General features: G+C 45.1%; 1 protein-coding gene across 6 annotated transcripts in view; it reads right to left on the bottom strand.

The window, feature by feature from the left end:
• Positions 1 to 26,377, bottom strand: part of serac1 (serine active site containing 1) — a 204,481-nt gene that overhangs the window by 177,855 nt on the left and 249 nt on the right. For 3 of the 6 annotated variants that reach the window (XM_080200300.1, XM_080200302.1, XM_080200304.1), the window contains exon 2: positions 14,243 to 14,279. In XM_080200300.1, coding sequence (XP_080056426.1) covers positions 14,243 to 14,279 — 37 coding nt within the window. Of the gene's footprint in view, positions 1 to 14,242; positions 14,280 to 14,614; positions 14,734 to 26,377 lie in introns of those variants that run through there. The other 3 variants (XM_080200303.1, XM_080200305.1, XM_080200306.1) reach the window with 3 other exon arrangements.

Raw genomic sequence — 26,377 nt, 5'->3', positions numbered from 1 at the left:
TTATGCTTCCTGAAGTTGATGACAATCTCCTTCGTTTTGTTGACATTGAGGGAGAGATTATTGTTGCTGCACCAATTCACCAGATTCTCAATCTCATTCTTGTACTCTGTCCCATCATTGTTTGAGATTCGACCCACTATCAGCAAACTTGAAAATTGAATTGGAGGGACCTTTACATGACGTGAAGATCCATTCTTGGCATTTTTCCTGTAGCTACCTAACTGCAAACCCGATATCAGCGGTTCCTCAACCCTCTTCCGAAGCTGCACTGACTCACTAGCAGCAGATCTAGGACAAGACACTAAGCAGTTCAGTTCAGAAAGATTCTAGGAAAGGTATTGCCCCAAACAGAAAGGAACTAGTTAATTTTGCAATAAGCATGGAGGAATCTCTTTCCTCTCCATCGCTGGTATGGCCAGGACAGAGAAGAAAGAGATTCCTCCTTGACTATTGCAAAATTAGCCAGTCCCTTTCTGTTTGGGACAATGGAGGCAATTTCGTATCCTTGCCAGATGTCTACTTGATTTCATCAAGACTGAAAGAGTTCAGTAAGCATTTGACCAGGCATTCACCTCCAATCTTGTAGGCCTCATGTGGAATATCAGGTCCTGGAGCTTTACCAATTGTCAGGAGTTTATGTGTGTTCTTGGTTCCTAACTGCATGGGAGGGCCATCAAGAGAATATTCAATTTCAATCTGTTGATTGTTCCTTCACTGATGGATGAATGCCCATTGAGGACGTCCATCTTTCTAGAATTTGGGCTTTTTTTGTGAGCAGTGTTGATCTGCTGGCATTGAGGGTTGGTAATGAACCAGTAGACAGATCTCAGAACACCACAGAATTTAATTCACTCTTTGTGGTCATCATATGACCGCCATTCACCTACTTTCTAATTCAGCCAAGTGTCTTGCATATCTCTGGGCTTGTACTGAACAGTCTCGAGAACATTTCCATTTGCAATGTGCTCAAATAGTAATGACTTGTCATGGAGGTAAATCCTATAGAGATGAAGTTTCTCTTCCAGTAGTTTCTGGATCACTTAATTGAAAACTGGACCAAACTTGATGCATACAAGATGTCCAAAGATGCGTGGCCATGGTAAAATGCCCCTTAAAATGAGCAGCATGGTGACACCGTGGTTGGCACTGCTGCCTCAGTGCCAGGGACCTGGGTTTGATTTTCAGCTTGGGTCACTGACTGACAATGGCACAGTAATAATTAAGAAGCGAAGACAAGTTAATGATCTTGGGAAGGCATGTCTATTCGTTAATGTTTTATGAGAACAAAAACTATGCAGCATCACACCATTCTTCTTTTCCACAGCCACTGCAAAGGAATGTGCAACCTTCACCTGTTCTTTGAACTGACCTTCCTCAATGAGAAGTATCTTGCTGAGAATAGAATTCTGGACATTGTACCTGCTCAAGCTCTCTAGCAACTAGAGCAAGTCTTCTCACATGTCTGTTAACTATTAATAGGTGTCTTGTTGAGCTCTACACTTACCACAACATGGTGTTGACCCACATTCAAGAATGTTTTACCTTAAATTGATCTCATCCTTCCAATCTGCTGGAATGAATCTTCACATGCCAGGATAAACAAAATCCTAAGTCGCAGATGGTAGGAGACCCAATGGTGATCCTCACCTGATTTGGCCCACCCATCAATGCAGTTTACTAAGGTATGGTTGCTATCACACACAAACAACTACTTGGAGCCTCGGGGAAAATGAAGACCAATGTAGGATGAGCCAAACAGTGTAGCAATATCACCTGAGAGGTGCTACTTTTACGCTACTGAGGAGGAGGACGTGAATAATTTGCCGGATGTTAGAGATGGAAGGTGGTAGGACTGGAGGGTCTCGATGACATTACTGTTACTAGAGAGGTGGTGCTCGACAGACTGGAGGGGCTGATTGTGGACAAGTCCCCAGGACCGGATGGAATGCATCCGAGGGTCCTGAAAGAAATGGCGGAGGTGATAGTGGATGTCTTGGTGGTTATTTTCCAGACGTCGCTGGATTCCGGGGAAGTGCCGGAAGATTGGAAAACGGCTAATGTTACGCTGTTGTTTAAGAAGGGTGCCAGGCAAAAGGCGGGAAATTATAGGCCTGTTAGTTTAACGTCAGTTGTAGGTAAAATGTTAGAATCCGTCATCAAGGAGGAAATAGCGAGGCATCTTGAGGGGAATTGCTTGATAGAGCAGACGCAGCACGGTCTCCTTAAAGGGAAGTCGTGTCTGACAAATTTACTGGAGTTCTATGAGGATGTGTCTAGGGCGGTGGATAGAGGAGAGCCGGTGGATGTGGTCTTTCTGGATTTTCAGAAGGCGTTTGACAAAGTACCTCACAGGAGGTTATTGCAGAAGGTCAGGGGGCATGGAGTTGGGGGTAGGGTGTTAGCGTGGATAGAGGACTGGTTGTCAAATAGGAGGCAGAGAGTGGGGGTCAATGGGTGCTATTCGGATTGGCGGATGGTGACTAGTGGAGTGCCCCAGGGGTCAGTGCTGGGGCCTCAGCTATTTACCATTTATATAGAAGATCTGGAGGAGGGAACTGAGTGTAGGGTGTCGAAATTTGCTGATGACACCAAAATTGGTGGAAAGGCAAATTGTGCGGAGGGTGGGGAGAGTCTACAGAAGGATCTAGATAGGCTGGGCAAATGGGCCAGGAAATGGCAAATGGAATTTAATGTTGGTAAGTGCGAGGTGGTCCACTTTGGTAGGAATAATGGTAGGAAGGATTATTACTTACGTGAAGAAAAACTGCAGCAGGCGACGGTGCAGAGGGACCTCGGGGTCCTTGTGCATGAGTCGCAAAAACCCAGCTTGCAGGTGCAGCAGGTGGTCAGGAAGGCGAATGGGATGCTGGCCTTCATTGCGAGGGGGATTGAATATAAAAGTAGGGAGGTCTTGCTGCAGCTGTATAGGGCATTGCTGAGGCCGCAGCTGGAGTACTGTGTGCAGTTTTGGGCACCGTACTTACGCAAGGATATTTTAGCCTTGGAGGGAGTGCAGAGGAGGTTTACTAGGCTGATGCCGGAGTTGAGGGGTTGAGCTATGAGGAGAGGCTGAATAGATTAGGCTTGTACTCGTTAGAGTTTAGAAGAATGAGGGGAGATCTCATTGAGACGTATAAGATGATGAATGGGATGGATAGGATAGAGGTGGAGAGACTCTTCCCGCTCAGAAAGGATAGTAGGACTAGGGGGCATAGCCTCAAGATAAAGGGGGGGCGGTTTAGAACAGAGTTGAGGAGGAACTTCTTCACTCAAAGGGTGGTGAATCTCTGGAATTCTCTGCCCGTTGAAGTGGTGGAGGCTGCCTCGCTAAATATTTTTAAGAGGCGGGTTGATGGGTTTTTGATGAGAGAGGGGATTAAGGGTTATGGGGAGAGGGCGGGAATGTGGAACTGAGCCACGACAGATCAGCCGTGATCTTATTGAATGGCGGGGCAGGCTCGAAGGGCTAGTTGGCCTACTCCTGCTCCTGCTCCTATTTCTTATGTTCTTACTGTGCATTGCAGTGCAGCTACAACACTGGTATCTATTTAATATCTGGAAAATGTAAGTCATAGAGTCATAGAGGTATGCAGCATGGAACTAGGCTCTTCAGCCCAACTTGTCCACACCACCTTTTTTAAAAAGCTCTAAGCTTATCCCAATTGCCCGCATTTGGCCCAGATCCGCCATGCCCATTATATCCATGTATCTAAATGCTTTTTAAAAGGCAAAATTGTACCCACCTCTACTACTACTCACCACCCTGTGTGAAAAAAATTGCCCCTCTGGACACTTTTGTATCTCTCCCCTCTACCTTAAACCTATGGTAAATCTCGAGTTTCGACTTCCCTACCTTTGGGAAATGATATTGGCTATCTAGCTCATCTATACCCCTCATTATTTTATAGACCTCTATAAAATCACCCCTCAGCCTTCTACACTCCAGAGAAAAAAGTCCCAGTATGTCCAGTCTCTCCTTGTAACTCAATCCATCAAGTCCCAGTAGCACCCTAATAAATCTTTTTCACACTTCTTTCTAGTTTAATAATATTCTTTCTATAATAGGGTGACCAGAATTGCACACAGTATTCCAAATGTGGCCTTACCAATGTCTTGCACAATTACAACAAGACATTCCAACAAGACATTCCAACTCTTGTATTCAACGTTTTGACCAATGAAACCAAGCGTACCGAATGCCTTCTTCACCCCCTATATCTTCAAGGGATTCATTTGATCCCAGCTGCCTATGCACATCATGTGCCTCTTTCTTCTTCTTGACCAGGGCCTCAATATCCCGAGTCATCCAGGGTTCCCAACTTCTGCCAGCCTTGCCCTTCATTCTAAGAAGAATGTGTTTACCCTGCACCCTGGTTAACACACTTTTGAATGTGTGCCACTTACCAGACATCCCTTTGCCTTCCTACAGACTCCCCCAACCAACTTCTGAAAGTTCCTCCCCTGTCGATAGCATCAAAATTGGCCATGCCCCAATTTAGAATTTTAACTTTTGGACCAGACCTATCATTCTCCATAGCTATCTTAAAACTAATAGAATAATGGTCACCGGTCCCAAAGTGATCCCTCACTAACACTTCTGTCACCTGCCTTTCCTTATTTCTCAAAGAGGAGGTCAAGTTTTGCCCCCTCTCTACTCGAGCTATCCACATACTGAATGAGAAATTCCTCCTGAATACACTCAGCAAACTTCTCTCTCTCCAATCCTCTAATACTATGGCTGTCCCAGTCAACGTTGGGAAAGTTAAAATTTCCGACCATTTCTGACCTATTTTTCTTGGAGCCATCCGTAATTTCCTTACATATTTGCTCCTCAATTTCCTGCCAACTATTTGGGGACCTAAAGCACAACCCTATCAAAATGATTTCCCCTTCTTATTTCTCAGTTCTACCCATATAAACTCAGTGGCCGAACCCTCAGATATATCCCCTCTTAATATGGCTGTGATGCTTTCCTTAACCAAAAGTGCAACTCTCCCTCCTCTCTTGCCTTCTGTTCTATCTTTCCTATAGCATCTGTACCCTGGAACATTGAGCTGCCAATCCTCTCTTAGCCCTGTTTCAGTAATTGTTATTATATCCCAGTCCCACATACCCATCCACGCCCTGAATTCATCTGCCTTGCCCGTCAGGCCTCTTGCATTGAAATAAACGCAGTTTAATCTGAACTTCCCTTGCTCGCTGTCTTGCTTTTGCCTGATCTGTCTGGTACTAGGATTACTGACACTGCCTTTACTACTTAACGTGCTCTCTAACTTCTGTCTCAAACTTCCCTTCTATCTCCCTACTGCTTTGGATCCCACCCCCCTGTCAAACTAGTTTAAACCCTCCTGAGTGGCTCTAGCAAATCTCCCCGCCAGGATGTTAATCCCCCTCCAGTTCAGATGAGCCCTTCCCCAGAAAAGATCCCAATGATCCAAAAATCAAAATCCCTGCACCAGCTCTCAAGCCACACATTCATCTGCCTAATCCTGCTATTTATACTCTTACTAGCATGTGGCAGCGGTAGTAGTCCTGAAATTACTACCTTTGAGGTCCTGCACTTCAGCATTCCGCCTAACTCTCTATATTCATATTTCAGGACTTCATCCCTTTTCCTACCTATGTCGTTGGTACCAATGTGTACAATGACCTCTGGCTGCTCACCCTCCCCCTTAAGAATGTCCTGAGACTCAGAGACATCCTTGACCCTGGCATCAGGGGGGCAACACACCACCCTGGAGTCTCAATTGCAGCCACAGAAGCACCTATCTGTGCCTCTAATTAGCGAGTCCCCTATTACTACTGCTCACTTGCTCTTTGCCCGACCCTGTCCCAGCTGTGATGTCACAGGCCTGGTTGCAGCTGGTATCTCCCCTGACAGGCTATCCCCCTCAACAGTATCCAAAACATATGACTATTTGAAAGGGAAATAGGCACAGGAGATTCCTGCACTACCTGCCTGCCTCTCCTGGAGGTCACCCATCTACCTGTCTGAATATGTAGTGTGACAACCTCCCTGTAACTAGTGTCAATCACACTCTCTGCCTCTTGTATGCTCTGCAGTGCATCCACCTACTGCTCCAATCGAACAATGCAGTCTGTGAGGAGCTGCAATTGGACACACTTCCTGTAGCCAAAGTTGTCAGGGAGATTAGATTGCTCCCTAATTGCCCACATCTGGCAGGAGGAGCATGCCACTGCCCTAGCTGCCATATTGCCCTTATACAGGTAAAAGGATCAAAGAATCTGATCTCATCTCTTTCTTGATTGTAGTCCTCCTGCTGCCGACTTTTTTTTTGGTTAGAGGTGGAGGTAGGGAAGGAAACACTGCAGTAGTGTTTGGGATTTAACTGTCCCTTCACAGCAGTTCTTCCACAAACCATCCGGTCACACTTATGCAAACATGATCTGCAACTGCCAATCATCTTTGCTGCTTGGCTGCCCTCACCTGGACACTTGCCTTCACTTCCTGACCACAAAAAAGGACAAATTCAATCTGACCAATTTGGTTTGATTTATTGTCACGTGTATTAGTATACAGTGAAAAGTGTCGTATCTTGCTCGCTATACAGGCAAAACAGAGTTCATTGAGAAAGAAAAAAAGAGGAGTGGAGAATGTGGTGTTACGGTCATAGCTAGGATACAGACAGAGATCAACCGAGTGTGAGGTATGTCCTTTCAAAAGTCTGATGGCAGCAGGAAGAAGCTGTTCTTGAGTTGGCTGGTACATGACCTCAGATTTCTGTGTCTTTTTCCTGATGGGAGGTGGTGGAAGAGAATATATCTGGGGTGCATGGGGTCCTTAATTATGCTGGCTGCTTTGCCAAGGCAGCAGGAAGTATAGACAGAGTCAATGGATGGGAGGCTGGTTTGCGCGCTGGATTGGGCTATATCCATGACCTTTTGCAGTTTCTTGCGGTCTTGGGTAGAGCAGGAACCATACCATGCTGTGGTACAACCAAAAAGAATGCTTTCTATGGTGCATCTGTAAAAGCTGGTGAGAGTCATAGCTGACAGGCCAAATTTCCTTAGTCTTGAGAAAATAGAGGCGCTGGTGGGCTTTCTTAATTATAATGTCAGCATGGGGTGGGGGGGGGGGTGGAATCAGGAGAGTCTGTTGGTGATCTGGACACCTAAAAACCTGAAGCTCTTGACTATTTCTACTTCATCCCTATTGATGTAGACAGGGACAAATCCTCTCCACTATGCCTCCTGAATGATAGGATCCTTACACTGCAGAAGGAGGCCATTTGGGCCTTTGAGTCTGCACCAACCACAATCCCACCTAGGCCCTATTCCTGTAACCCCACATATTTACCCTGCTAATTCCCCTGACTCTAGGATCCGTTTAGCATAGCCAATCCACCTAATCTTTACATCTTTGGAGTGTGGGAGGAAACCCACACAGACATGGGGAGAATGTGCAAACTCCACACAGATAGTGACCTGAAGCCGGAATTGAACCCGGGACCTTGGCACTGAGGCAGCAGTGCTAACAACTGTGCCACTGTGCCGCCCAGTTTATCTATTAGTGTCACATTAATACTGCAATGAAGTTACTGGGAAAATCCCCTAGTTGCCACACGCCGGCACTGCTGAGGGACACCGAGGGAGAATTTAGCATGCCCAGTGATAATGGTACGATAATGATAAATAATAATAAATAATAAATAATAATAAATAAATAAATAATGATAAATGATAAATGCGTCTAGTTTGGGGGCGTTTAAGAGATCTCTGGATAGGTTTATGGACGAAAAGGGATTGGTATAGGCTAGTGGGTCATTGTTTTTGTAACTGGTCGGCGCAACATCGTGGGCCGAAGGGCCTGTTCTATGTTCTATAACAATGTTTTTTTTTCTCTTTTCATTCACAGGTTTTAAGTCGGTCCGCCTTGTTGTCCAACGAGGGGCATACACGCGATGGGTCGTACTTGGGCTGCTCTTGGTTGTTCGAGATTGGCCTAGTGCTTCATGTCGTTAGTGTGTGCTTAAACTGGACCAGATACTGGGCAAGATGACAGCTCAGTGACTATCACTGATTGCTGTGCAGACACATGGATTTGGGCCAGTGTCTGTGGGAGTCTGTGCATTCTCCCCGTGCTTGCATGGGTTTTCTCCAGGTGCTTCGGTTTCCTCCCACACCCCAAAGATGTGCTATTTGGCTGACTGGCAGTAATAAATTGTCCCTAAATTAGTTTCCCTCAATGTGGATGGCCATAAAACAATAGATAAGGGTCATGGGTGGAGGGGGGGACTGGTAGTGTTAAGATGGCGGCATGGGCTCGTTGGGCCGAAGGGCCTGTTTCCCGGGCTGTTTTTGTTCTTTGTTCAACGCACTTAACCAGCACAACTTCCGGACTGTGGGAGGAAAATTGGAGCACCTGGGGGAAACCCACACAGTCATTGGGAGAACATGCAGAGTCTGCACAGACAGACAGTGATCCAAGCCAAGAATTGAACCTGGGTGCCTGGCATGTGAGGCAGCAGTGCTAACCACTGTGCCACCATGCAGCCACAAAGTCAATAACTATCTCCTTCATTTTGTTGACATTCAGCGAGAGATTATTGTTGTCGCATCAGTTCACCAGATTCTCTGTTTCCCGTACTGTGTCTTGTCATTGTTTGAGATCCAACCACTATGGTGGTGTCGTCAAACTTGAAAATTGAACTGGAGGGGAACTTGGCCACAAAATCATTGTTGTATAAGTAGTATAGTAGGGGGCTGAGGCCACAGCCTTGTGGGGCACCGATGTCGAGGATGATCGTGAAGATGGTGTTGTTGCCTACCCTTACTCATTGCGGTCTGTGGGTTAGGAAGTTCAAGATCCAGTGCAGAGGGAGATCTAGCAGTACGTGTTCATAGCTCCTTGAAAGTGGAGTCACAGGCGGACAGTGGTGAAGGCGACATTCGGCATGCTTGGTTTCATTGGTCAGAACACTTGAATACAAGAGTTGGAATGTCTTGTTGAAATTGTACAGGACATTGATAAGGCCACACTTGGAATACTGTGTGCAATTCTGGTCATCCTTTTATGAAAAGGGTATTATTAAATTAGAAAAAATGCAGAAAAGATTTACTAGGATGCTACCAGGACTTGATGGCTTGAGTTATAAGGAGAGGCTGGAAAGACTGGGATTTATTTTTCTGGAATGTAGGAGGCTGAGGGGTGATTTTATAGTGGTCTATAAAATAATGAGGGGCACAGATTAGCTAAATAGTCAATATCTTTTCCCAAAGGCAGGGGAGTCTGAAACTAGCAGGCATAGGTTTAAGGTGAGGGGGAGAGATACAAAATTGTCCAGAGGGGCAATCTTTTCGCACAGATGGTGGTGAGTGTCTGGAACAAGCTGCCAGAGGTAGCAGTAGAGGCGGGTACAATTTTGTCTTTTAAAAAGCAATTTTGTCTTTTAAAAAGCTAGTTACATGGGTATAAAGGGATATGGGCCAAATGCAGGCCATTGGGATTAGTTTAGGGGTTTTTTTAAAAAAGGGCAGCATAGACAAGTTGGGTTGAAGGGCCTGTTTCCACGCTGTAAACCTCTATGACTAATGTAGTCTGTACCCATGATAGCAAGACTGGAACAACATTGAGGCTGGGGCTGATCAGGAACTTTCACACCACAAAAGTGTCGGACTCCAAAAAAAAACTAACCTTTGTCATTCAATGACATTACCTCCAATGAACACTGCCCCTCCCCCAAAAGATCCTGGGTGTAATGGTACACTGGTCACTGAAAATGGCAACATAGATGAAGAATGTAGTCAAGAAGGCACAAGGTATGCTTGTCTTCATTGGCCAGGGACTGAGTTTAAACATTGGCAAGTCATGTTGCAGCTTTATACAACCTTAATTACGCCACACTTAATAGAACATAACAGCGCAGAACAGGCCCTTCGGCCCACGATGTTGCGCCGACCAGCTTTTAAAAAACAAAAACAACAACACTAACCCACTAATCTAAACATGAAGACAAGCCTTACATCTGTCTGGGACACACGAAGACAAGCCTTACATCTGTCTGGGACACACGAAGACAAGCCTTACATCTGTCTGGGACACACGAAGACAAGCCTTACATCTGTCTGGGACACACGAAGACAAGCCTTACATCTGTCTGGGACACACGAAGACAAGCCTTACATCTGTCTGGGACACACGAAGACAAGCCTTACATCTGTCTGGGACACACGAAGACAAGCCTTACATCTGTCTGGGACACACGAAGACAAGCCTTACATCTGTCTGGGACACACGAAGACAAGCCTTACATCTGTCTGGGACACACGAAGACAAGCCTTACATCTGTCTGGGACACACGAAGACAAGCCTTACATCTGTCTGGGACACACGAAGACAAGCCTTACATCTGTCTGGGACACACGAAAACAAGCCTTACATCTGTCTGGGACACACGAAAACAAGCCTTACATCTGTCTGGGACACACGAAAACAAGCCTTACATCTGTCTGGGACACACGAAAACAAGCCTTACATCTGTCTGGGACACACGAAAACAAGCCTTACATCTGTCTGGGACACACGAAAACAAGCCTTACATCTGTCTGGGACACACGAAAACAAGCCTTACATCTGTCTGGGACACACGAAAACAAGCCTTACATCTGTCTGGGACACACGAAAACAAGCCTTACATCTGTCTGGGACACACGAAAACAAGCCTTACATCTGTCTGGGACACACGAAAACAAGCCTTACATCTGTCTGGGACACACGAAAACAAGCCTTACATCTGTCTGGGACACACGAAAACAAGCCTTACATCTGTCTGGGACACACGAAAACAAGCCTTACATCTGTCTGGGACACACGAAAACAAGCCTTACATCTGTCTGGGACACACGAAAACAAGCCTTACATCTGTCTGGGACACACGAAAACAAGCCTTACATCTGTCTGGGACACACGAAAACAAGCCTTACATCTGTCTGGGACACACGAAAACAAGCCTTACATCTGTCTGGGACACACGAAAACAAGCCTTACATCTGTCTGGGACACACGAAAACAAGCCTTACATCTGTCTGGGACACACGAAAACAAGCCTTACATCTGTCTGGGACACACGAAAACAAGCCTTACATCTGTCTGGGACACACGAAAACAAGCCTTACATCTGTCTGGGACACACGAAAATAATATATTTTTATATATAAAATAATAATACATGAAAATACACTTGGAATATAATGTTCAATTCTGATCGCCACACTACAAGAAGGACGAGGAGACTTTGGACAGGATACAGAAAAGATTTACCAGGATGTTGCCTAGTATGGAGGGCATTAGCTACGAGGAGAGTTTGGAGGAAGTTTGTTTGTTTTCACTGGAATGACAGAGGTTGAGGGGTGACCTGATAGACATCTACAAGAGTATGAGGGGCATGAACAGAGTGGATAACGAGAAACTTTTTCCCAGCGCGGAAGAGGCAATTAGTTGGGCCGTACAGTTAAGGCACGAGAGGCAGGCTTAAAGGAGATGTACGAGGCAAATTTCATTTATTTTTCCACGCAGAGGGTGGTGGGTGCCTGGAACTTGCTGCCAGGGGAGGTGATGGCAGAAGCAGATATGATAGAAAATTTTAAGGGGCATCTGGACAATACATGAATAGGATGGGAACAAGGGATATGGTCCCTGGAAGGGTGGGGGATTTTAGTTCAGTCGGGCAGCATGGTCAGTGCAGGTTTGGAGGGTCGAATGGCCTGTTCCTGTACTGTAAACTTCTTTGTTCTTTCTTTGTAATGTGGTGTACAGACTTTAAAAAAGGCCTTTGATAAAGTGCAAGCAAAATTAGAGAATAGAAGAACACAAGAAATAAGAGGAGACCACCACATGACCTGTCGAGCCTGCTGCACTATACAATATGACCATGGCTGATCTTGAGCTTCAGCTCCGTATTCTAACCCACACCCCACAATCCCTTCATTTTCTGACAGATCAAGGCCTGTATCTGGCAGGGGTACCCCAAAGACGGGCTGAGGAACTCTCCCACCCCATATGTTCCATGTAAGTATTGCATGGCCATTGCACAGGAAGTTCAGGCTTCTGATGAGCAATTGCCCTGAACCAGGAACCATCAAAAGTATGATTTAAATTGCAAACTTTGGATGGCTCAGACTATCCCACAGGACTAGTTACCCAGAAAAGATTAGTAAAAATAAACCCACTTCTAATTTCTGGGTAACTATTGTACTGACCTCCCCCAACCTCCAACACAACCACCCTCCCTACACCCCATCCCCCTACCCTTCTCTCTAACAACCCCCCGACCCAACAGGACACGATGTGGAGATGCCAGCATTGCACTGGGGTAAACACAGTAAGAAGTCTCACAACACCAGGTTAAAGTCCAGCAGGTTTATTTGGTAGCAAATGCCACTAGCTTTCGAAGTGCTGCTCCTTTGTCAGGCAAGTGGGAGTTCTGTTCACAAACAGGGCATATAAAAGACACAAACTCAATTGATAATGATTGGAATGTGAGTCCTTTCAGCTAAGCAAGTTTTAAAAGGTACAGACAACGTGAGTGGAGAGAGCATTTAGCACAGGTTAAAGAGATGTGTATTGTCTCCGGACAGGACAGTTAGTGAGATTTTGCAGGTCCAGGTAAGCCATGAAGGTTACAGATAGTGTGACATGAACCCAAGATCCCGGTTGAGGCCATCCTCGTGTGCAGAACTTTGGCTATCAGCCTCTGCTCAGCGACTCTGTGTCGACCTCCTCAGAAGACAAACATGGGACACGGCAGACAGAGTACCCTTCGTCGTCCAGTACTTCCCCGGAGCAGAGAAGCTATGACATCACCTCCAGAGCCTTCAACATGTCATTGATGAAGGCGAACATCTCGCCAAGCTATCCCCACACTCCCACTTCTTGCCTTGAAACAACCGCACAACCTCAAACAGACCATTGTCTGCAGCAAACTACTCAGCTTCAGCAGAACAGTGACCACGACACCACGCAACCCTGCCACAGCAACCACTGCAAGGCGTTCCGGATCATCGACACGGATGCCATCATCTCACGTAAGAACACCATCTACCAGGTACACGGCACATACTCTTGCAACTCAGCCAATGCTGTCTACCTGCTGCAGGAAAGGATGTCCTGAGGTATGGTACATTGGGGAGACCAGGCAGACGCTACGACACCGGATGAATGAACACCGCTCGACAATCACCAGGCAAGACTGTTCTCTCCCTGTTGGGGAACACTTCAGTGGTCACGGGCATTCGGCCTCTGATCTTCGGGCTAGCGTTCTCCAAGGTGGCCTTCACGATACACGACAACGCAGAGTCGCTGAGTAAAGGCTGATAGCCAAGTTCTGCACACGGCCTCAAATGGGATCTTGGATTCATGTCACACTATCTGTAACCCCCATGACTTGCCTGGACTTGCAAAATCTCACTAACTGTCCTGGCTGGAGACAATACACATCTCTTTAACCTGTGCTTAACCCTCTCTCCACTCACACTGTCTGCACCTTTAAAGGCTTGATTAGCTATAAGGACTCGAACTCCAAATCATTATTCCGTAAATTGAGTTTGTGTCTCCTTTATGCCCTGTTTGTGAACAGAACTCCCACTCACGTGACGAAGGAGCAGCGCTCCGAAAGCTAGTGGCATTTGCTACCAAATAAACCTGTTGGACTTTAACCTGGTGTTGAGAGACTTCCAACAGAACACCACCAGCCATGAACTCCCCCCCCCTCACCGATTTTGTGAGCCACTCCACAAAGGTTCAAACCCCAAAGATCTGTCCAGCCCAGTAACACTAACAACACTCAGAAGCTTGAGCCCATCTAAGACAAAGGCAGCTACTTTTTTGGCATCCCATCTACATCTACAAAATGCATTGCAGCACCTCACTAAGCCTCCTTTGAAAGCACTTACCAAACCTGTGACCTCTACCAACTGGAAGGACCAAGGTAGCAAGGCATGGGAACACAAACACCTGCATCTCCCTTCCCATCCTGACTTGGAAATTTATCACCTGTTCCTCACTGCCACTTTGTCAAAATCCAAGAATTCCCTGTCCAATAACATTGTGAGAATACCTTCACCACATGGATTGTAGTGGTTCAAGAAGGCGGTTCAGCATCACATTCTCAAGGGTAATTTGGGTTGGATAATAAATGTTAGCCTTATGAGTGAAACTCACATCCCAAGGAGGAAATAAAAATAAACTATTCAAATATGATTAACTGATCATTCAAAAACTTACCCCACAATAACTGGTCCAGCATACTTTCCAATTTTCCCTGCCAAAATAGAAAAAGTGAAAGAATATTAGAACACTAAATTCAGGAGATAAGTACTATCTTCAGGTCAGGAACAAAGCAGATAGGCACAATCTATGTTGTGAAGAGAACAAATTTGGTATCAATAACGAAGCTTGCTAACGAAGGATTGATTTGAATGTTTAAGGCATAGAAGATGACATTCGGCCACACTTGCAAGCAGTGCATTCCAGATCCTAACAACACTTAGAAATGTTTTCTCTCTGGTTTTCAATCCTTCAGCTAACAGGAACATCATCTCCCTATTTACTCTTCCCTGATCCTTGATGATTTTGAATACCACAGTCAAATCTTACCTTAACCTTTCTTTCTCCAAACATAACAGCTCTGGCTTCTCCAAATTACCCATGTACATGAAGTTGCTCATCTCTAGAACTATTGTGAATGCACTCTTTCTGATGTCTTCACAATCTTCCTAAAGTGTCCAGAAATTAATACATTACTCCAGTTGCAGCTCAACCAGTGGATTATACTTTGTACTCTTATACTGTCAAATTAACTTTGGCCTGCCACTTATCCTTTTGCACTTTAACACTATTTTCCTCAAGTTCACAAGTTTTCCATGTTTTACGTAACCAATAAAATCTGTAAATTTGTAATTGTGCACTGTACACCAAAGTCTAGATCATTAATACCTATCAAGAAAAGCAGTGGTGCCAACACCAATCTCTGGTGAATTCCATTCTAAACCTTCTTTCAGTCCAGAAAAACAACTACACTCGATTTCCTGTCACTCAGTAATTTCATATCAATGTTGCTACTGACTCATTGCTTGCAGTGGAGGTGGTACATGGAAGCTTCACTAAATTAGTCCCTGAAAGGGGTAGTTGCCCTATGATGAGAAGCTGAGTAAACTGGGCCTTTATTCTCTGGAGTTTAAAAGAATAAGAGGCGACTTCATTGAAATATAAAGGATTCTGAAAGGGCTTGGTAGGGTAGACATTAAGAAACTGTTTCCACAGGTCGGGGAATCTAAAACATGAAGGCACAGTCTCAGTATAAAACTCCCATCATTTATCATTGAGCAGCAGAGAAAATACTTCACTTTAAATCTTTGGATTTCTCTACCCCAGAAGGTTTAGATGCTCCATCACTAAAAACATTTAAGGGTGATGTTATGAGGGTCACCAGGGACCATCTCTCCCCATGGTCCTTGTAGAATGCAAGCTCCCTTATTAGCTGAGTAGAGGCTTGCCCAATAGGGCAGCAGCAGTGTGGGTTTAAAACCAGCTGGCTCCACTCAGACTAGAAGTCAAAGGACTCAAGGCTGATCTGTACTCTAGCTGCTGAATCATGTTCAGAACTCACTTTAAACAGAGATTGATTTGTGACAAAAGATAAGGTTATTACAGGTTAAGATAGCTAGATTCTTGGTTTCAGAGAATCAAGGGATAAGATGGTGGGAAAGTGGGGTTGAAGCCCAAGTTCAGCCATTATCTTACTGAATGGCAGAGCAGGCACAGCAGACTATATGATCGACCGCTGATCTTTTTTGTATTCTCTGACCTTGCTCACAAAATCCTATTATGTGGCACTTTATCAAATGCCATTTGCAAGTCCTTGTATCAGTCCCATCACCCTCACCAACCCTCTCATTACCTCATTTAAAAAAGCTCAGGCAGGTTAATTAAACACGATCTGTCCACAACAAATCTGTGCTGACAGTCCTTAATTAATCTGCATTTTCAGATTATTAATTGCTGCGTAATTGTTCATTTTGATTCGAATCATCATTTCAAAAAGCTTCCCCAATCATTTCGGTTAAATTGACTAGCCTGTGGCTGCTGGGCTTATAGAGTCAGAGGTTTACAGCGTGGAAACTGGCCCTTCAGCCCAACTCATCCATGCCGCCCTTTTGTTTTTTTAAACCCCTAAGCTAGTCCCAATTGCCTGCATTTAGCCCATTTCCCCCGTACTCATCTTACCCATGTAATTGGCTAAACGCTTTTTAAAATACAAATTGTACCCGCCTCTACTACAACTCTGGCAGCTTGTTCCAGACACTCAACCACCTCTGCGTGAAAAAAATTGTCCCTCTGGATTCTTTTGTATCCCTCCCCTCTCAGCTTAAACCTATGACCTCTAGTTTTAGACTTCCCTATCCTTGGGAAAAGACATTGACTATCTAGCTGATCTATGCTCCTCATTACTTTATAGACCTCTATAAGATAACCCCTCAGCACCAAAGAAAACCCTTTTATCCTTAAACCTCCTCCTGAACAAAGGATGTGATATTTGCAATTTTTCAGTCATTTTCTACCTCAAGTCTGTATCTAGTGAGGTTTGAAAAGTGTAGCCAGTACAGGTCAATAACCTTTCACCAGAATAGATCAGGCTTGCTAATTGCTCTCAGGATATGCCATACCACTGTGCACATGCCAGGTGCCTCTGTCCCAACACTCTCTTTGAAACTACATCAATTCACCTCCTAACACCTAGGAGGAGGAAGGCGATTGATGTATGGAAACATAACGGCGTGCAAGTTCCTTCATTGTTGCTGGGCCAAAATCCCGGAACTGCCTCCCAAACTGCACTATGGATGTATCCTTGATTGTAGTAGTTCAAAAGATGACTCAGCACCATGCCCTCAAGGGCAATCAGACATGGGCAACAAAAGCAGACTTAGAGAGTGAAGCCCACCTCCGTGAAACAATGAAAAAAGACGAATTTACTATTCTTCCTGCCAAAATGCATCATTTCACATTTCTTTGTACTAAATTCCCTCTGCCACTTACTTGTTGGCCTACTGGTCTTGTTGTAGTTGATTAGTATTATCTTCACTGTTTGCCACACTTCCAAGTTTGATATCATCAGCATATTTTGAAGTTTTACTCTGAGTCTTCCAAGTCACATATGTCAAAAAGCATTGGTCCTAGCATTGAACTCTGGGGGAACAGCAACCTTTACTTTCCTCTAGTCTGAAAAACACCCATGTACTATGACGTGGTGTTTTCTGTCTTAAACGCAATTTTTAAAATCCAAGCCGAAACTGAACTTCCTATAAGTCTCACTTTTGTTAACCAGACTTTTGGTAGTTGTCATTTTCACAAAATCATATGGATAACGTTTCTGATAATATGGGATCTTTCCTATAGTCTATGCTTATTGCATCAAATGCAGTATTCTCTTCAATCCTCCCATGAGGGTTAAAACATTCAAGTAAACTAATCAGGAGATCGAGATAGCGGAAAAGTTCGCCATATTCTTCCAGTCTTTCCCAGATATGGGAAAGGTACTAGAGGATTGGCAAATATCACACCCCTGTTCAAGAATTCATTCATTATTCCTTTATTTTCCATTAATAATATCCCAGACTCACACTCTAGAGGGGTGATATTCATTTAGTCTTCTCCTTTCTGAATGCCTGTAGAAACTCTTACTATCTGTCTTGTACTTCTGGCTAGTTTTCTCTCAGTCTACTTTCTCCTTGCTTATTTGTCATCTTTTTGTGTTATTATGTTCTGTTCAATCTTCTCATTCACTTTTGCAGAATTGTACACATCTTCTTCCAATTTGATTTTATCTTTGACTTCCTTAGTTAGCCACAGATCTTTCTCTGTGACTGGAATGTATCTTTGCTGAGTGTAATGAAATAACTCATTAAATGTTTGTCACTCCATCTACACTGATCTATCCCTTAAACTCATTTTCAGTTCATCTTAGCCAGCTTTGTCGTCACACCCTTATTTAATTCAAAACCCAAGTCTTGGACCAACTAAAACTGAATGCAGAATTCAATTATTATAATCAGTGCTACCTAGGGATGCCTTCACTAAGGGGTCATTAATTAATCATGATTTATTGCACATTACCAGACCTAGAATAGCCTGCTCTCTTGTTGCTGCTTGAAGAAACTGTCCCAAAGTCTCTATGGTTTCATCTTCCAGGTTACCCTTGCCAATCTGATTCATCCAGCATAGAGGTAGATTAAAAATCAATTATCATTAGTCATTTCTTACAATCCACATTATTTCTTCCTGTATATCACAGAATCCCTACAGTGCAAGAGGAGGCCATTCAGCCCATTAAACCAGTACTGACAACAATCCTGTTCAGGCCCTTTCCCCGCAACCCCACATATTTACCCTGCTAATCTCCCGACACTGAGGGTCAATTTAGTATAGCCAATCAACCTAATCTGTATGTCTTTGGAGTGTGGGAGAAAACTGGAGCACCCAGAAGAAATCCATGTAGACACAGGAAGAAGTCACTGAAGGCTGGAATTGAAACTGGGTTCCTGGTGCTGTGAGGTAGTAGTGATGACCATTGGGCCACTGTGCCAGCCCTGCTGTCCCACAGTGTAGTTGTTAGGGACCTATAAACTATTCTCACAGTGGCTTTTTGCATTTGTTCCTTTCTATCTCTAACCAAACTGATTCTTGTTCTTTAGATCTGAGCTAATGGCAGACCAGTACAGAAGGTGAAATTGTACGGGATCAGAGGTGAGCTGGCAAGATGGATACAGAACTGGCTCGATCGTAGAAGACAGAGGGTGGCAGTGGAGGGATGCATTTCTGAATGGAGAGCTGTGACAAGAGGCGTTTCACACGGATCAGTGCTGGGACCTTTGCTGTCCGTAATATATATTAAATGATTTGGAGGAAAATGTAACTGGTTTGATTAGTAAGTTTGTCGATGACTCAAAGGTTGGTGGAATTGTGGATAGCAATAAGGCCCATCAGAGAATACAGTAGGGTGTAGATCGGTTGGAGACTTGGGCGGAGAGATGGCAGATGGAGTTTAATCTGGATAAGTGTGAGGTAATGCATTTTGGAAGGTCTAATACAGATGGGAAATATACAGTAAATGGCAGAACTCTTAAATTAGTGATACAGGGATCTGGGTGTACAGGTACACAGGTCACTGAAAGTGGTAACGTGGGTGGAGAAGGTAGTCTAGAAGGCACTTGGCATGCTTGCCTTCATCAGCTAGGGCATTGAGTTTAAAAATTGGCAAGTCAGGTTGCAGCTTTATAGAACCTCAGTTGGGCCACACTTGAAATATAGTGTTCAATTCTGGTTGCCATACTATCAGAAGGATGTGGAGGCTTTGGAGAGGGTACAGGAAAGATTTACCGGGATGTTAAAAGCAAATTACTGTGGATGCTGGAATCTGAAACCAAAAGAGAAAATGCTGGGAAATCTCAGCAGGTCTGGCAGCATCTGTAAGGAGAGAAAAGAGCTGATGTTGAGTCCAGATGACCCTTTGTCAAAGCTAAGGGGCATAGAAAGTGGGTGACATTTATACTGCAGGGTGAGAGAGTGAAAGATGAGTCACAGCCACAGGAACCATGGAAACCAGCTAATAGCTGTCTACAGAGAGAATAAAGGGTGTGTTGGGGAGGGGAGGGCAGAATGGATGGGACAGAGGTAAGATTTAAAAAAGGAGAAGCAAAGGAGGTGGGGGGAGTGTGGAGGATGAAATGAAACTGGACAAAGACAGATTTGAGTAAGACAATGTTGCTGGAGAGAAATGCCCAGTGTCTTCATGTGGCAACGCATGGAACTGAGTGTAGCTTTCAGGGTGTGATAAGAATACCTTCTGTCCCTTTGTTTCTCTTTTTCTAAATCTTACCTTTGTCCCATCCAATCACCCCTCCCTCCCCCCACCCAATCCCCATTTTAGCTCTCTGCCATTTGGCCGTTCACACCCTTTACTCTCTCTGTGGACAGCTATTAGCTGGTTTCCATGGCTATGACTCATCTTTCACTCCCTCACCTTGCAATACAAGTATCTCCCACTTTCTAACCATTTTAGCTTTGACAAAAGGGTCATCTGGACTTGAAATGTCAGCTCTATCCTCTCCTTACAGATGCCGCCAGACCTGCTGAGATTTTCCAACATTTTCTCTTTTGGTTTAACAGGGTGTTGCCTGGTATGGAGGGCATTAGCTGTGAGGAGAGGTTGGAGAAATTTGGTTTGTTCTCACTGGAATGACGGAAGATGAGGGCAACCTGATAGACGTCTACAAGATTATGAGGGTCGTGGACAGAATGGATAGTCAGAAGGTTTTTCACAAGGTGGAAGAGTCAATTACTAGAGGACATAGGTTTAAGGTGCAAGGGGCAAGATTTAAAAAGGCAGATTTGTTCTTTTTTTATAGAGGTGGTGCGTGCCTGGAACTTGCTGCCAGGGGAGGTAGTGGAAACAGATACGATAGTGACTTTTTAAGGGGCATTTTGACAAATACATGAATAGGATGGGAATTAGTCCCTGGAAGGGTAGGGGAGTTTTAGTTCAGTTGGCAGCATGGTCGGTGCAGGCTTGGAGGGCCAAAGGGCCTGCTCTTGTGCTATAATTTTCTTTGTAATCTCTCTTTATTGTACTAATTTTAGTACTACTCCCTCCACTTTTTCCTAACTTTGTCCTTCCAAAACATCAGGTTGAGAATGTTGAGGTTCCAGCCTTTATCATCTTGCAGCCATGTTACAGTAATTATTTGAACTGACAATTCATCTATTTTATCACAAATGCTGTATGCATTCCAATGTCATTCGTCCATCGTCGTTATGAGGACCTCGATATCATTAGTCATTTTGAGACTGGACGCGGTGTGAAGATGACTGATTAGGCCAATTCAGGCACAGAATGTCCTGGCACATATTGGACAGATTTGTGCAAGCACTGTAGTTGTTGCGCTGGTGGCCCTGGACTTGCGCAGCTCGCGCTTCAGCTGTGCTTCAACATCGTACCTTGCTTTGCAAGCTTCACCGGCCTTGCGGATGATGCAGCGCCAGGTAGAGCAGTTCTGTGCCAGCATTTCCCAGGTGTCATGTCTATGTCAAGCAACTTCAGGGAGGCCTTGAGCATGTCTTTGCAACGTTTCTTCTGCCCTCCATACAAGCATCTTCCAGCAGAGAGTTCCCCAAAAAGGAGCTGCTTGGGTATGCGCTTGTCTGACATACGGATGACATGACCTGCCCACCGGGTCTACACTCTCATCAGCAGTGTGTGGACTGATGGTAGACTTGTTCTAGAAAGAACTTCAGTGTCTGGTACTTTGTCTTGCCATCTGATGCATAATATTCTGCGAAGACAAATGGAAATGATTGATCTGTCTTGCGTGCCTCTGATACACAGTCCACGTTTCACAGCCATACAGGAGGGTAGTGAGTGCCGCGGCGCTACAGACCTTCAGCTTTGTCGCTGAGCTGATTCCTCGACGTTCCCATACAGTGGGGCGCAGTTTGCCGAAAGCAGAACTTGCCTTTGCTATTAGAACATAAGAACATAAGAAATAGGAGCAGGAGTAGGCCATCTAGCCCTTTGAGCCTGCCCCGCCATTCAATAAGGTCATGGCTGATCTGTCGTGGCTCAGTTCCACATTCCCGCCCTCTCCCCATAACCCTTAATCCCCTCGCTTATCAAAAACCCGTCAACCCGCGTCTTAAAAATATTTAGCGAGGAAGCCTCCACCACCTCAACGGGCAGAGAATTCCAGAGATTCACCACCCTTTGAGTGAAGAAGTTCCTCCTCAACTCCGTTCTAAACCGCACCCCCCTTTATCTTGAGGCTGTGCCCCCTAGTCCTACTGTCCTTTCTGAGCGGGAAGAGTCTTTCCACCTCTATCCTATCCATCCCATTCATCATCTTATGTGTCTCAATGAGATCTCCCCTCATTCTTCTAAACTCTAACGAGCACAAGCCTAGTTTATTCAGCCTCTCCTCATAGCTCAACCCCCTCAACTCTGGTATCAGCCTAGTAAACCTCCTCTGCACTCCCTCCAAGGCCAAAATATCCTTGCGTAAGTGCGGCGACCAAAACTGCACACAGTACTCCAGCTGCGGCCTCACCAATGCCCTATACAGCTGCAGCAAGACCTCCCTACTTTTATATTCAATCCCCCTCGCTATGAAGGCCAGCATCCCATTAGCCTTCCTAACCACCTGCTGCACCTGCAGGCTGGGTTTTTGCGACTCATGCACAAGGACCCTGAGGTCCCTCTGCACCGTCACCTGCTGCAGTTTTTCGCCACGTAAGTAATAGTCCTTCCTCCCACTATTCCTACCAAAGTGGACCAAAGTATTCTGCAGTTAACTTCTATATCAATAGTCACTGCTTGGAAGAGGATGCTGCCAAGATAAGTGAACTGGTCCTCTGCCTGTAGTTTCTGCTCTTTAGTTGTGATTACGTGTTCTGTGCACGGTGCATGAGGAGCAGGCTGGTGCATGACTTCGGTCTTTTTAATGTTGATGGTGAGTCCAAAGTTGTCACAAGCCGTGGAAAATTTGTCCATGCTGACTTGCATCTCTGGCTCTGAGCCAGTATACAAGCGCAGTCATCAGCAAAGAGGAAGTCTCTCAGAATGGTTTCCTTCACTCTGGTAATAGCTTGAAGTCTCCTCAGGTTGAAGAGCTTCCCATCCACTCTGTACTTGAGGCTGATTCCAGCAACACTGTCCTGGAAGGGATCATTCAGCATGGCAGTAAACATCATGTTGAACAGTGTGGGTGTGAGCACACAGCCCTGTTTGACACCAGTGGTGACTGAGAATGCCTCAGAGGATTTTCCGCCATCCAGTACTCTGGCCATGCCATCATGGAACTGGCGTACCATCTCAATGAATTTGGGGGGGCAGCTGGACTTCAACATAATCCTCCACAGGACTTGTTGACTGACAGCGTCAAAGGCTTTTGCGAGGTCAACAAAGGTTGTGTAGAGCTCACGATTCTGTTCCTGACACTTTTTCTGAAGTTGGCGCACAGCAAAAATCATGCCAATAGTCCCGCAACCTTTGCAGAAGCCACGCTGTGATTCTGGAAGCAGGCCCAACTCCAGATGAGTGACCAGACGTTTAGCAGGACTCTTACGAGGGTTTTTCCTGTGATGGAGAGCAGCGAGGTTCCTCGGTGGTTGTCACATACTTGCCAATTGCCCTTCCTCTTGTAGAGGTGTATGATAGAAACATCTTTTAAGTTCCTGAGGAATGGATCCTCGTTTCCAAAAGAACGGGAACAACTCAGTGAGCTTCTCGATAAGTACAGGACCAGCAGCTTTGTAGATCTCTGTGGGTATGGCATCTGCCCCTGGGGCTTTGCCACTGGATAGCTGGCTGACAGCTTTTGTGACTTTGGCTACTACTGGTGGGTCATCCATGGCGCTGTTGATATCGACCTGGGGAATCCTGTCTATTGCCTCATTGTTAATAGATGTCGGTCAGTTGAGGATGGCTTCAAAGTGATCAGGCCTTCTCTGCAGAATCTGAGCCCTCTCTGCAATGAGAGTTGTATCATCTGTACTCAGGAGGGGGGAGCTCCCAAGAGATTGAGGTCTGTAGACAGTGTTGAGGGCTTCATAGAACCATTTCAAGTCATTTCTGTCAGCGTATTCTTGTATTTCATCTGCCTTGGCGCTCAGCCAGGCATCCTACATTTTACGCAGTTTATTCTGGACTGTCCTGTGAGCACTGGTAAAAGCATTTTTCTTGGCAGCTGATCGTCATTCTGACAGGCCCAATGAAGACGGTGCTTTTCAACAACTACAGCCTCATCATTCTCATCGAACCAGTCATGTTGCTTGCAGGTAGAGGGCCCGAGCATCTTCAGTGCAGGTGAATGGACAGCATCCCTGAAGCGTTCCCAGTTGTCCTCAGCGCTGCCTGCGAGGTGTAGGTCAGCAAGCTTGATTTCTAAGTCTTCAGCCAGTGCTGAAGCTATGCTGAGGTTCTCTAGCTTGGCTGCATTGACTCTTTTCATAATCTTGCATCCTTGTGGGTCGCCTCTTGTGTCTGATGTGGAGCTTCATTTTGGAGACAATGAGCTTGTGATCTGTTCAGCAGTCAGCACCACACATGGACTTGGTCACTCTGACATCCTGCCTGTCTTTTCTCCTAACAATGACAATAGTCAATAAGATGCCAATGCTGCAATGCTTAGAGGAGGTGGGGGTGTATGTGTATCCAGGAAGTCTTGTTACGGGTAGGCAGATGGAACGTTGTGTTGGTGATGCGGAGGTCGTGTGCTGCACAGGCTTTTGTTAAGAGTAGGCCGTTACTGTTACACTTGTCCACTCCATGCCTTCCAATGACTCCTTGCCAGACTGCAGAGTCACGCACCACTCTTGCATTGAAATCGTCAAGCAAGATCAGCTTGTCGGTACTGCTCGCTGCTGATAGTAGGGCGTCTAGTTCTTTGTAGAACTTGTCTTTCATCTCGTCCTGGTTGTTCATTGTGGGGGCATAGGCACTGATCAGGGTGGCTTGACTTCTGTTCTGCAGTGGAAACTGTAATGTCACAACTCTTGGGTAGACCAGTGAGTTTCCGAACAAGGTGACTCTTGAAGGCGAATCCAACTTCAGCATCATGACGCTCATCGCTGCCATGACTGCTCCAGAAAAAAAAGTGTATCCACCTCCAGTTTCAGTCAACTGGCCAACATTGGCAAGACAAGTTAAGCGCTAGTCTTGACACCATCATCATCATCATCGTCCTGTTCAACCTTTGAGGTCCTGTGGTGAGGGATGAGCGATGAAGCAGCAGGTGTAGTCATGGATCTGCACAGGCGGCTGAGGTCTAATGGTCGTTTTCCGCTGACCGAAGCAGTAGTGAAACTCAGCATCTACGTGGCCAGCTGAGCAGTCCTCTTCAGGAACGCATTGCTCATCTCAATAGAATGAAGAAGGGACTAGAAAAGGCGCCCTAAAAACATTGCCTGCTTCACTACACCCTGGCCAATTTATCGCGGCTGGCGGGGATTCCACCTTGTAGTTGAACAAACAAAATAAAACGCAAGGTGATGCAGCTCACCATTGGCCCTTGGAACGTGTGCATGCTTTTAAACAACCCTACAGCAACAGACCAGAGAGAAGAACAGCCTTAGTTGCCACACAGCTTGCAAGATACAACATTGACATTGCAGCCCTGAGTGAAACACATTCCAATACAGAGTCTTTAGTTGTATTTTTACTATTTTTGCAATCTCTAGATGCATCTGTTGGCACGGTCTTGTACGCTATATCCCTTCCTGCTATGTTCTGATCATTGTTACTCTTATTGCTCCCCTGCTCTCTTGCTTTGCCCTCTCCCTTTAACTTATCACAACATCCCTCACCCCACTATTCGGTGAAATTTAGTGAAATGAGGGATAATTAACCCAAAGGGCCTGATAAAGCATTCCTAAGCATGCTAAATATCATAGCGATTGATGAGTTTAGGGAAGTTCTCTGGTTTCAGTTTATCTAACAGGGCTAATGGCAGCTTGGACCTGATGTGTATTTGTAACTCACTGGGAGATGACAACTAAAGTAAGAGACAGTTAGAGAGCCCACACTGTAAGCAGAGAAAAAGTTAACTTAATTATTTGCTGCCTGGAATGCAGGTGGGGCTTAATCTCAGTTTGTATTTCATGAGGGAAAAACTGGAAAATTATTGAGGTTGAAACTAGTAGAAAATCTTTTGTGGTCTTCAACCTTGTGGCAAAAGGAAGCACCCAGCAGATTAGTTTTTCAGTATTAAGACAAATGACTCAGATATCCACATTCAATAATAGTAAATTACGTCCTATCCCTGAGAACAGCTGGAACAGAGAGGAATTAAAGTAGTTTCCAGAGGACTGTGACATACTTGTGGATGGTTCCTACAGAAGTGAGATTGACATGACTGAAGGAAACAGCTTGGATGAAGTAGAGAAATGAAACCGTAGAATATTTTACATAGGGCCTCGGTTTAACGTCTCAGTTGGAAGACAGGTGCTGCACTTTTGCGCTAAAATCCAAGCAATGGACATGAACCCTGCGATTCAGAGGCAAATATGATAATATGCTACCACCTGAGTCACGGCTGACACACGTCACTAAGAGACAGTATAGGCCGAATTATTTGTTTGTTCTATAGCCATGATTTGGTGAAGCACATTTTGCTAAATACAAGGCCATATAAACACAGATTAACACTTAAAAGCCTTGTCAATAATACTTCCTTTAGTTATCACATTTACGTCCTGTCACAATTAAAACATCACATTTCAGCCACAGAACAAGTGGTATTTGATTTAGTTTTTAAAACGTCAAGCCTTTTTCAAGTTAAACGTCAAGTGCGTATCAAGCTTAATTTTTTTTTA

The sequence above is a fragment of the Carcharhinus amblyrhynchos genome, chromosome 12, assembly GCF_965287045.1.
Source record: "Carcharhinus amblyrhynchos chromosome 12, sCarAmb.v2.hapA, whole genome shotgun sequence".
NCBI lineage: Eukaryota > Metazoa > Chordata > Chondrichthyes > Carcharhiniformes > Carcharhinidae > Carcharhinus > Carcharhinus amblyrhynchos.
The sequence above is the reverse complement of the archived record's forward strand: the minus strand, read 5'-3'. Positions and strand labels throughout refer to the sequence as shown.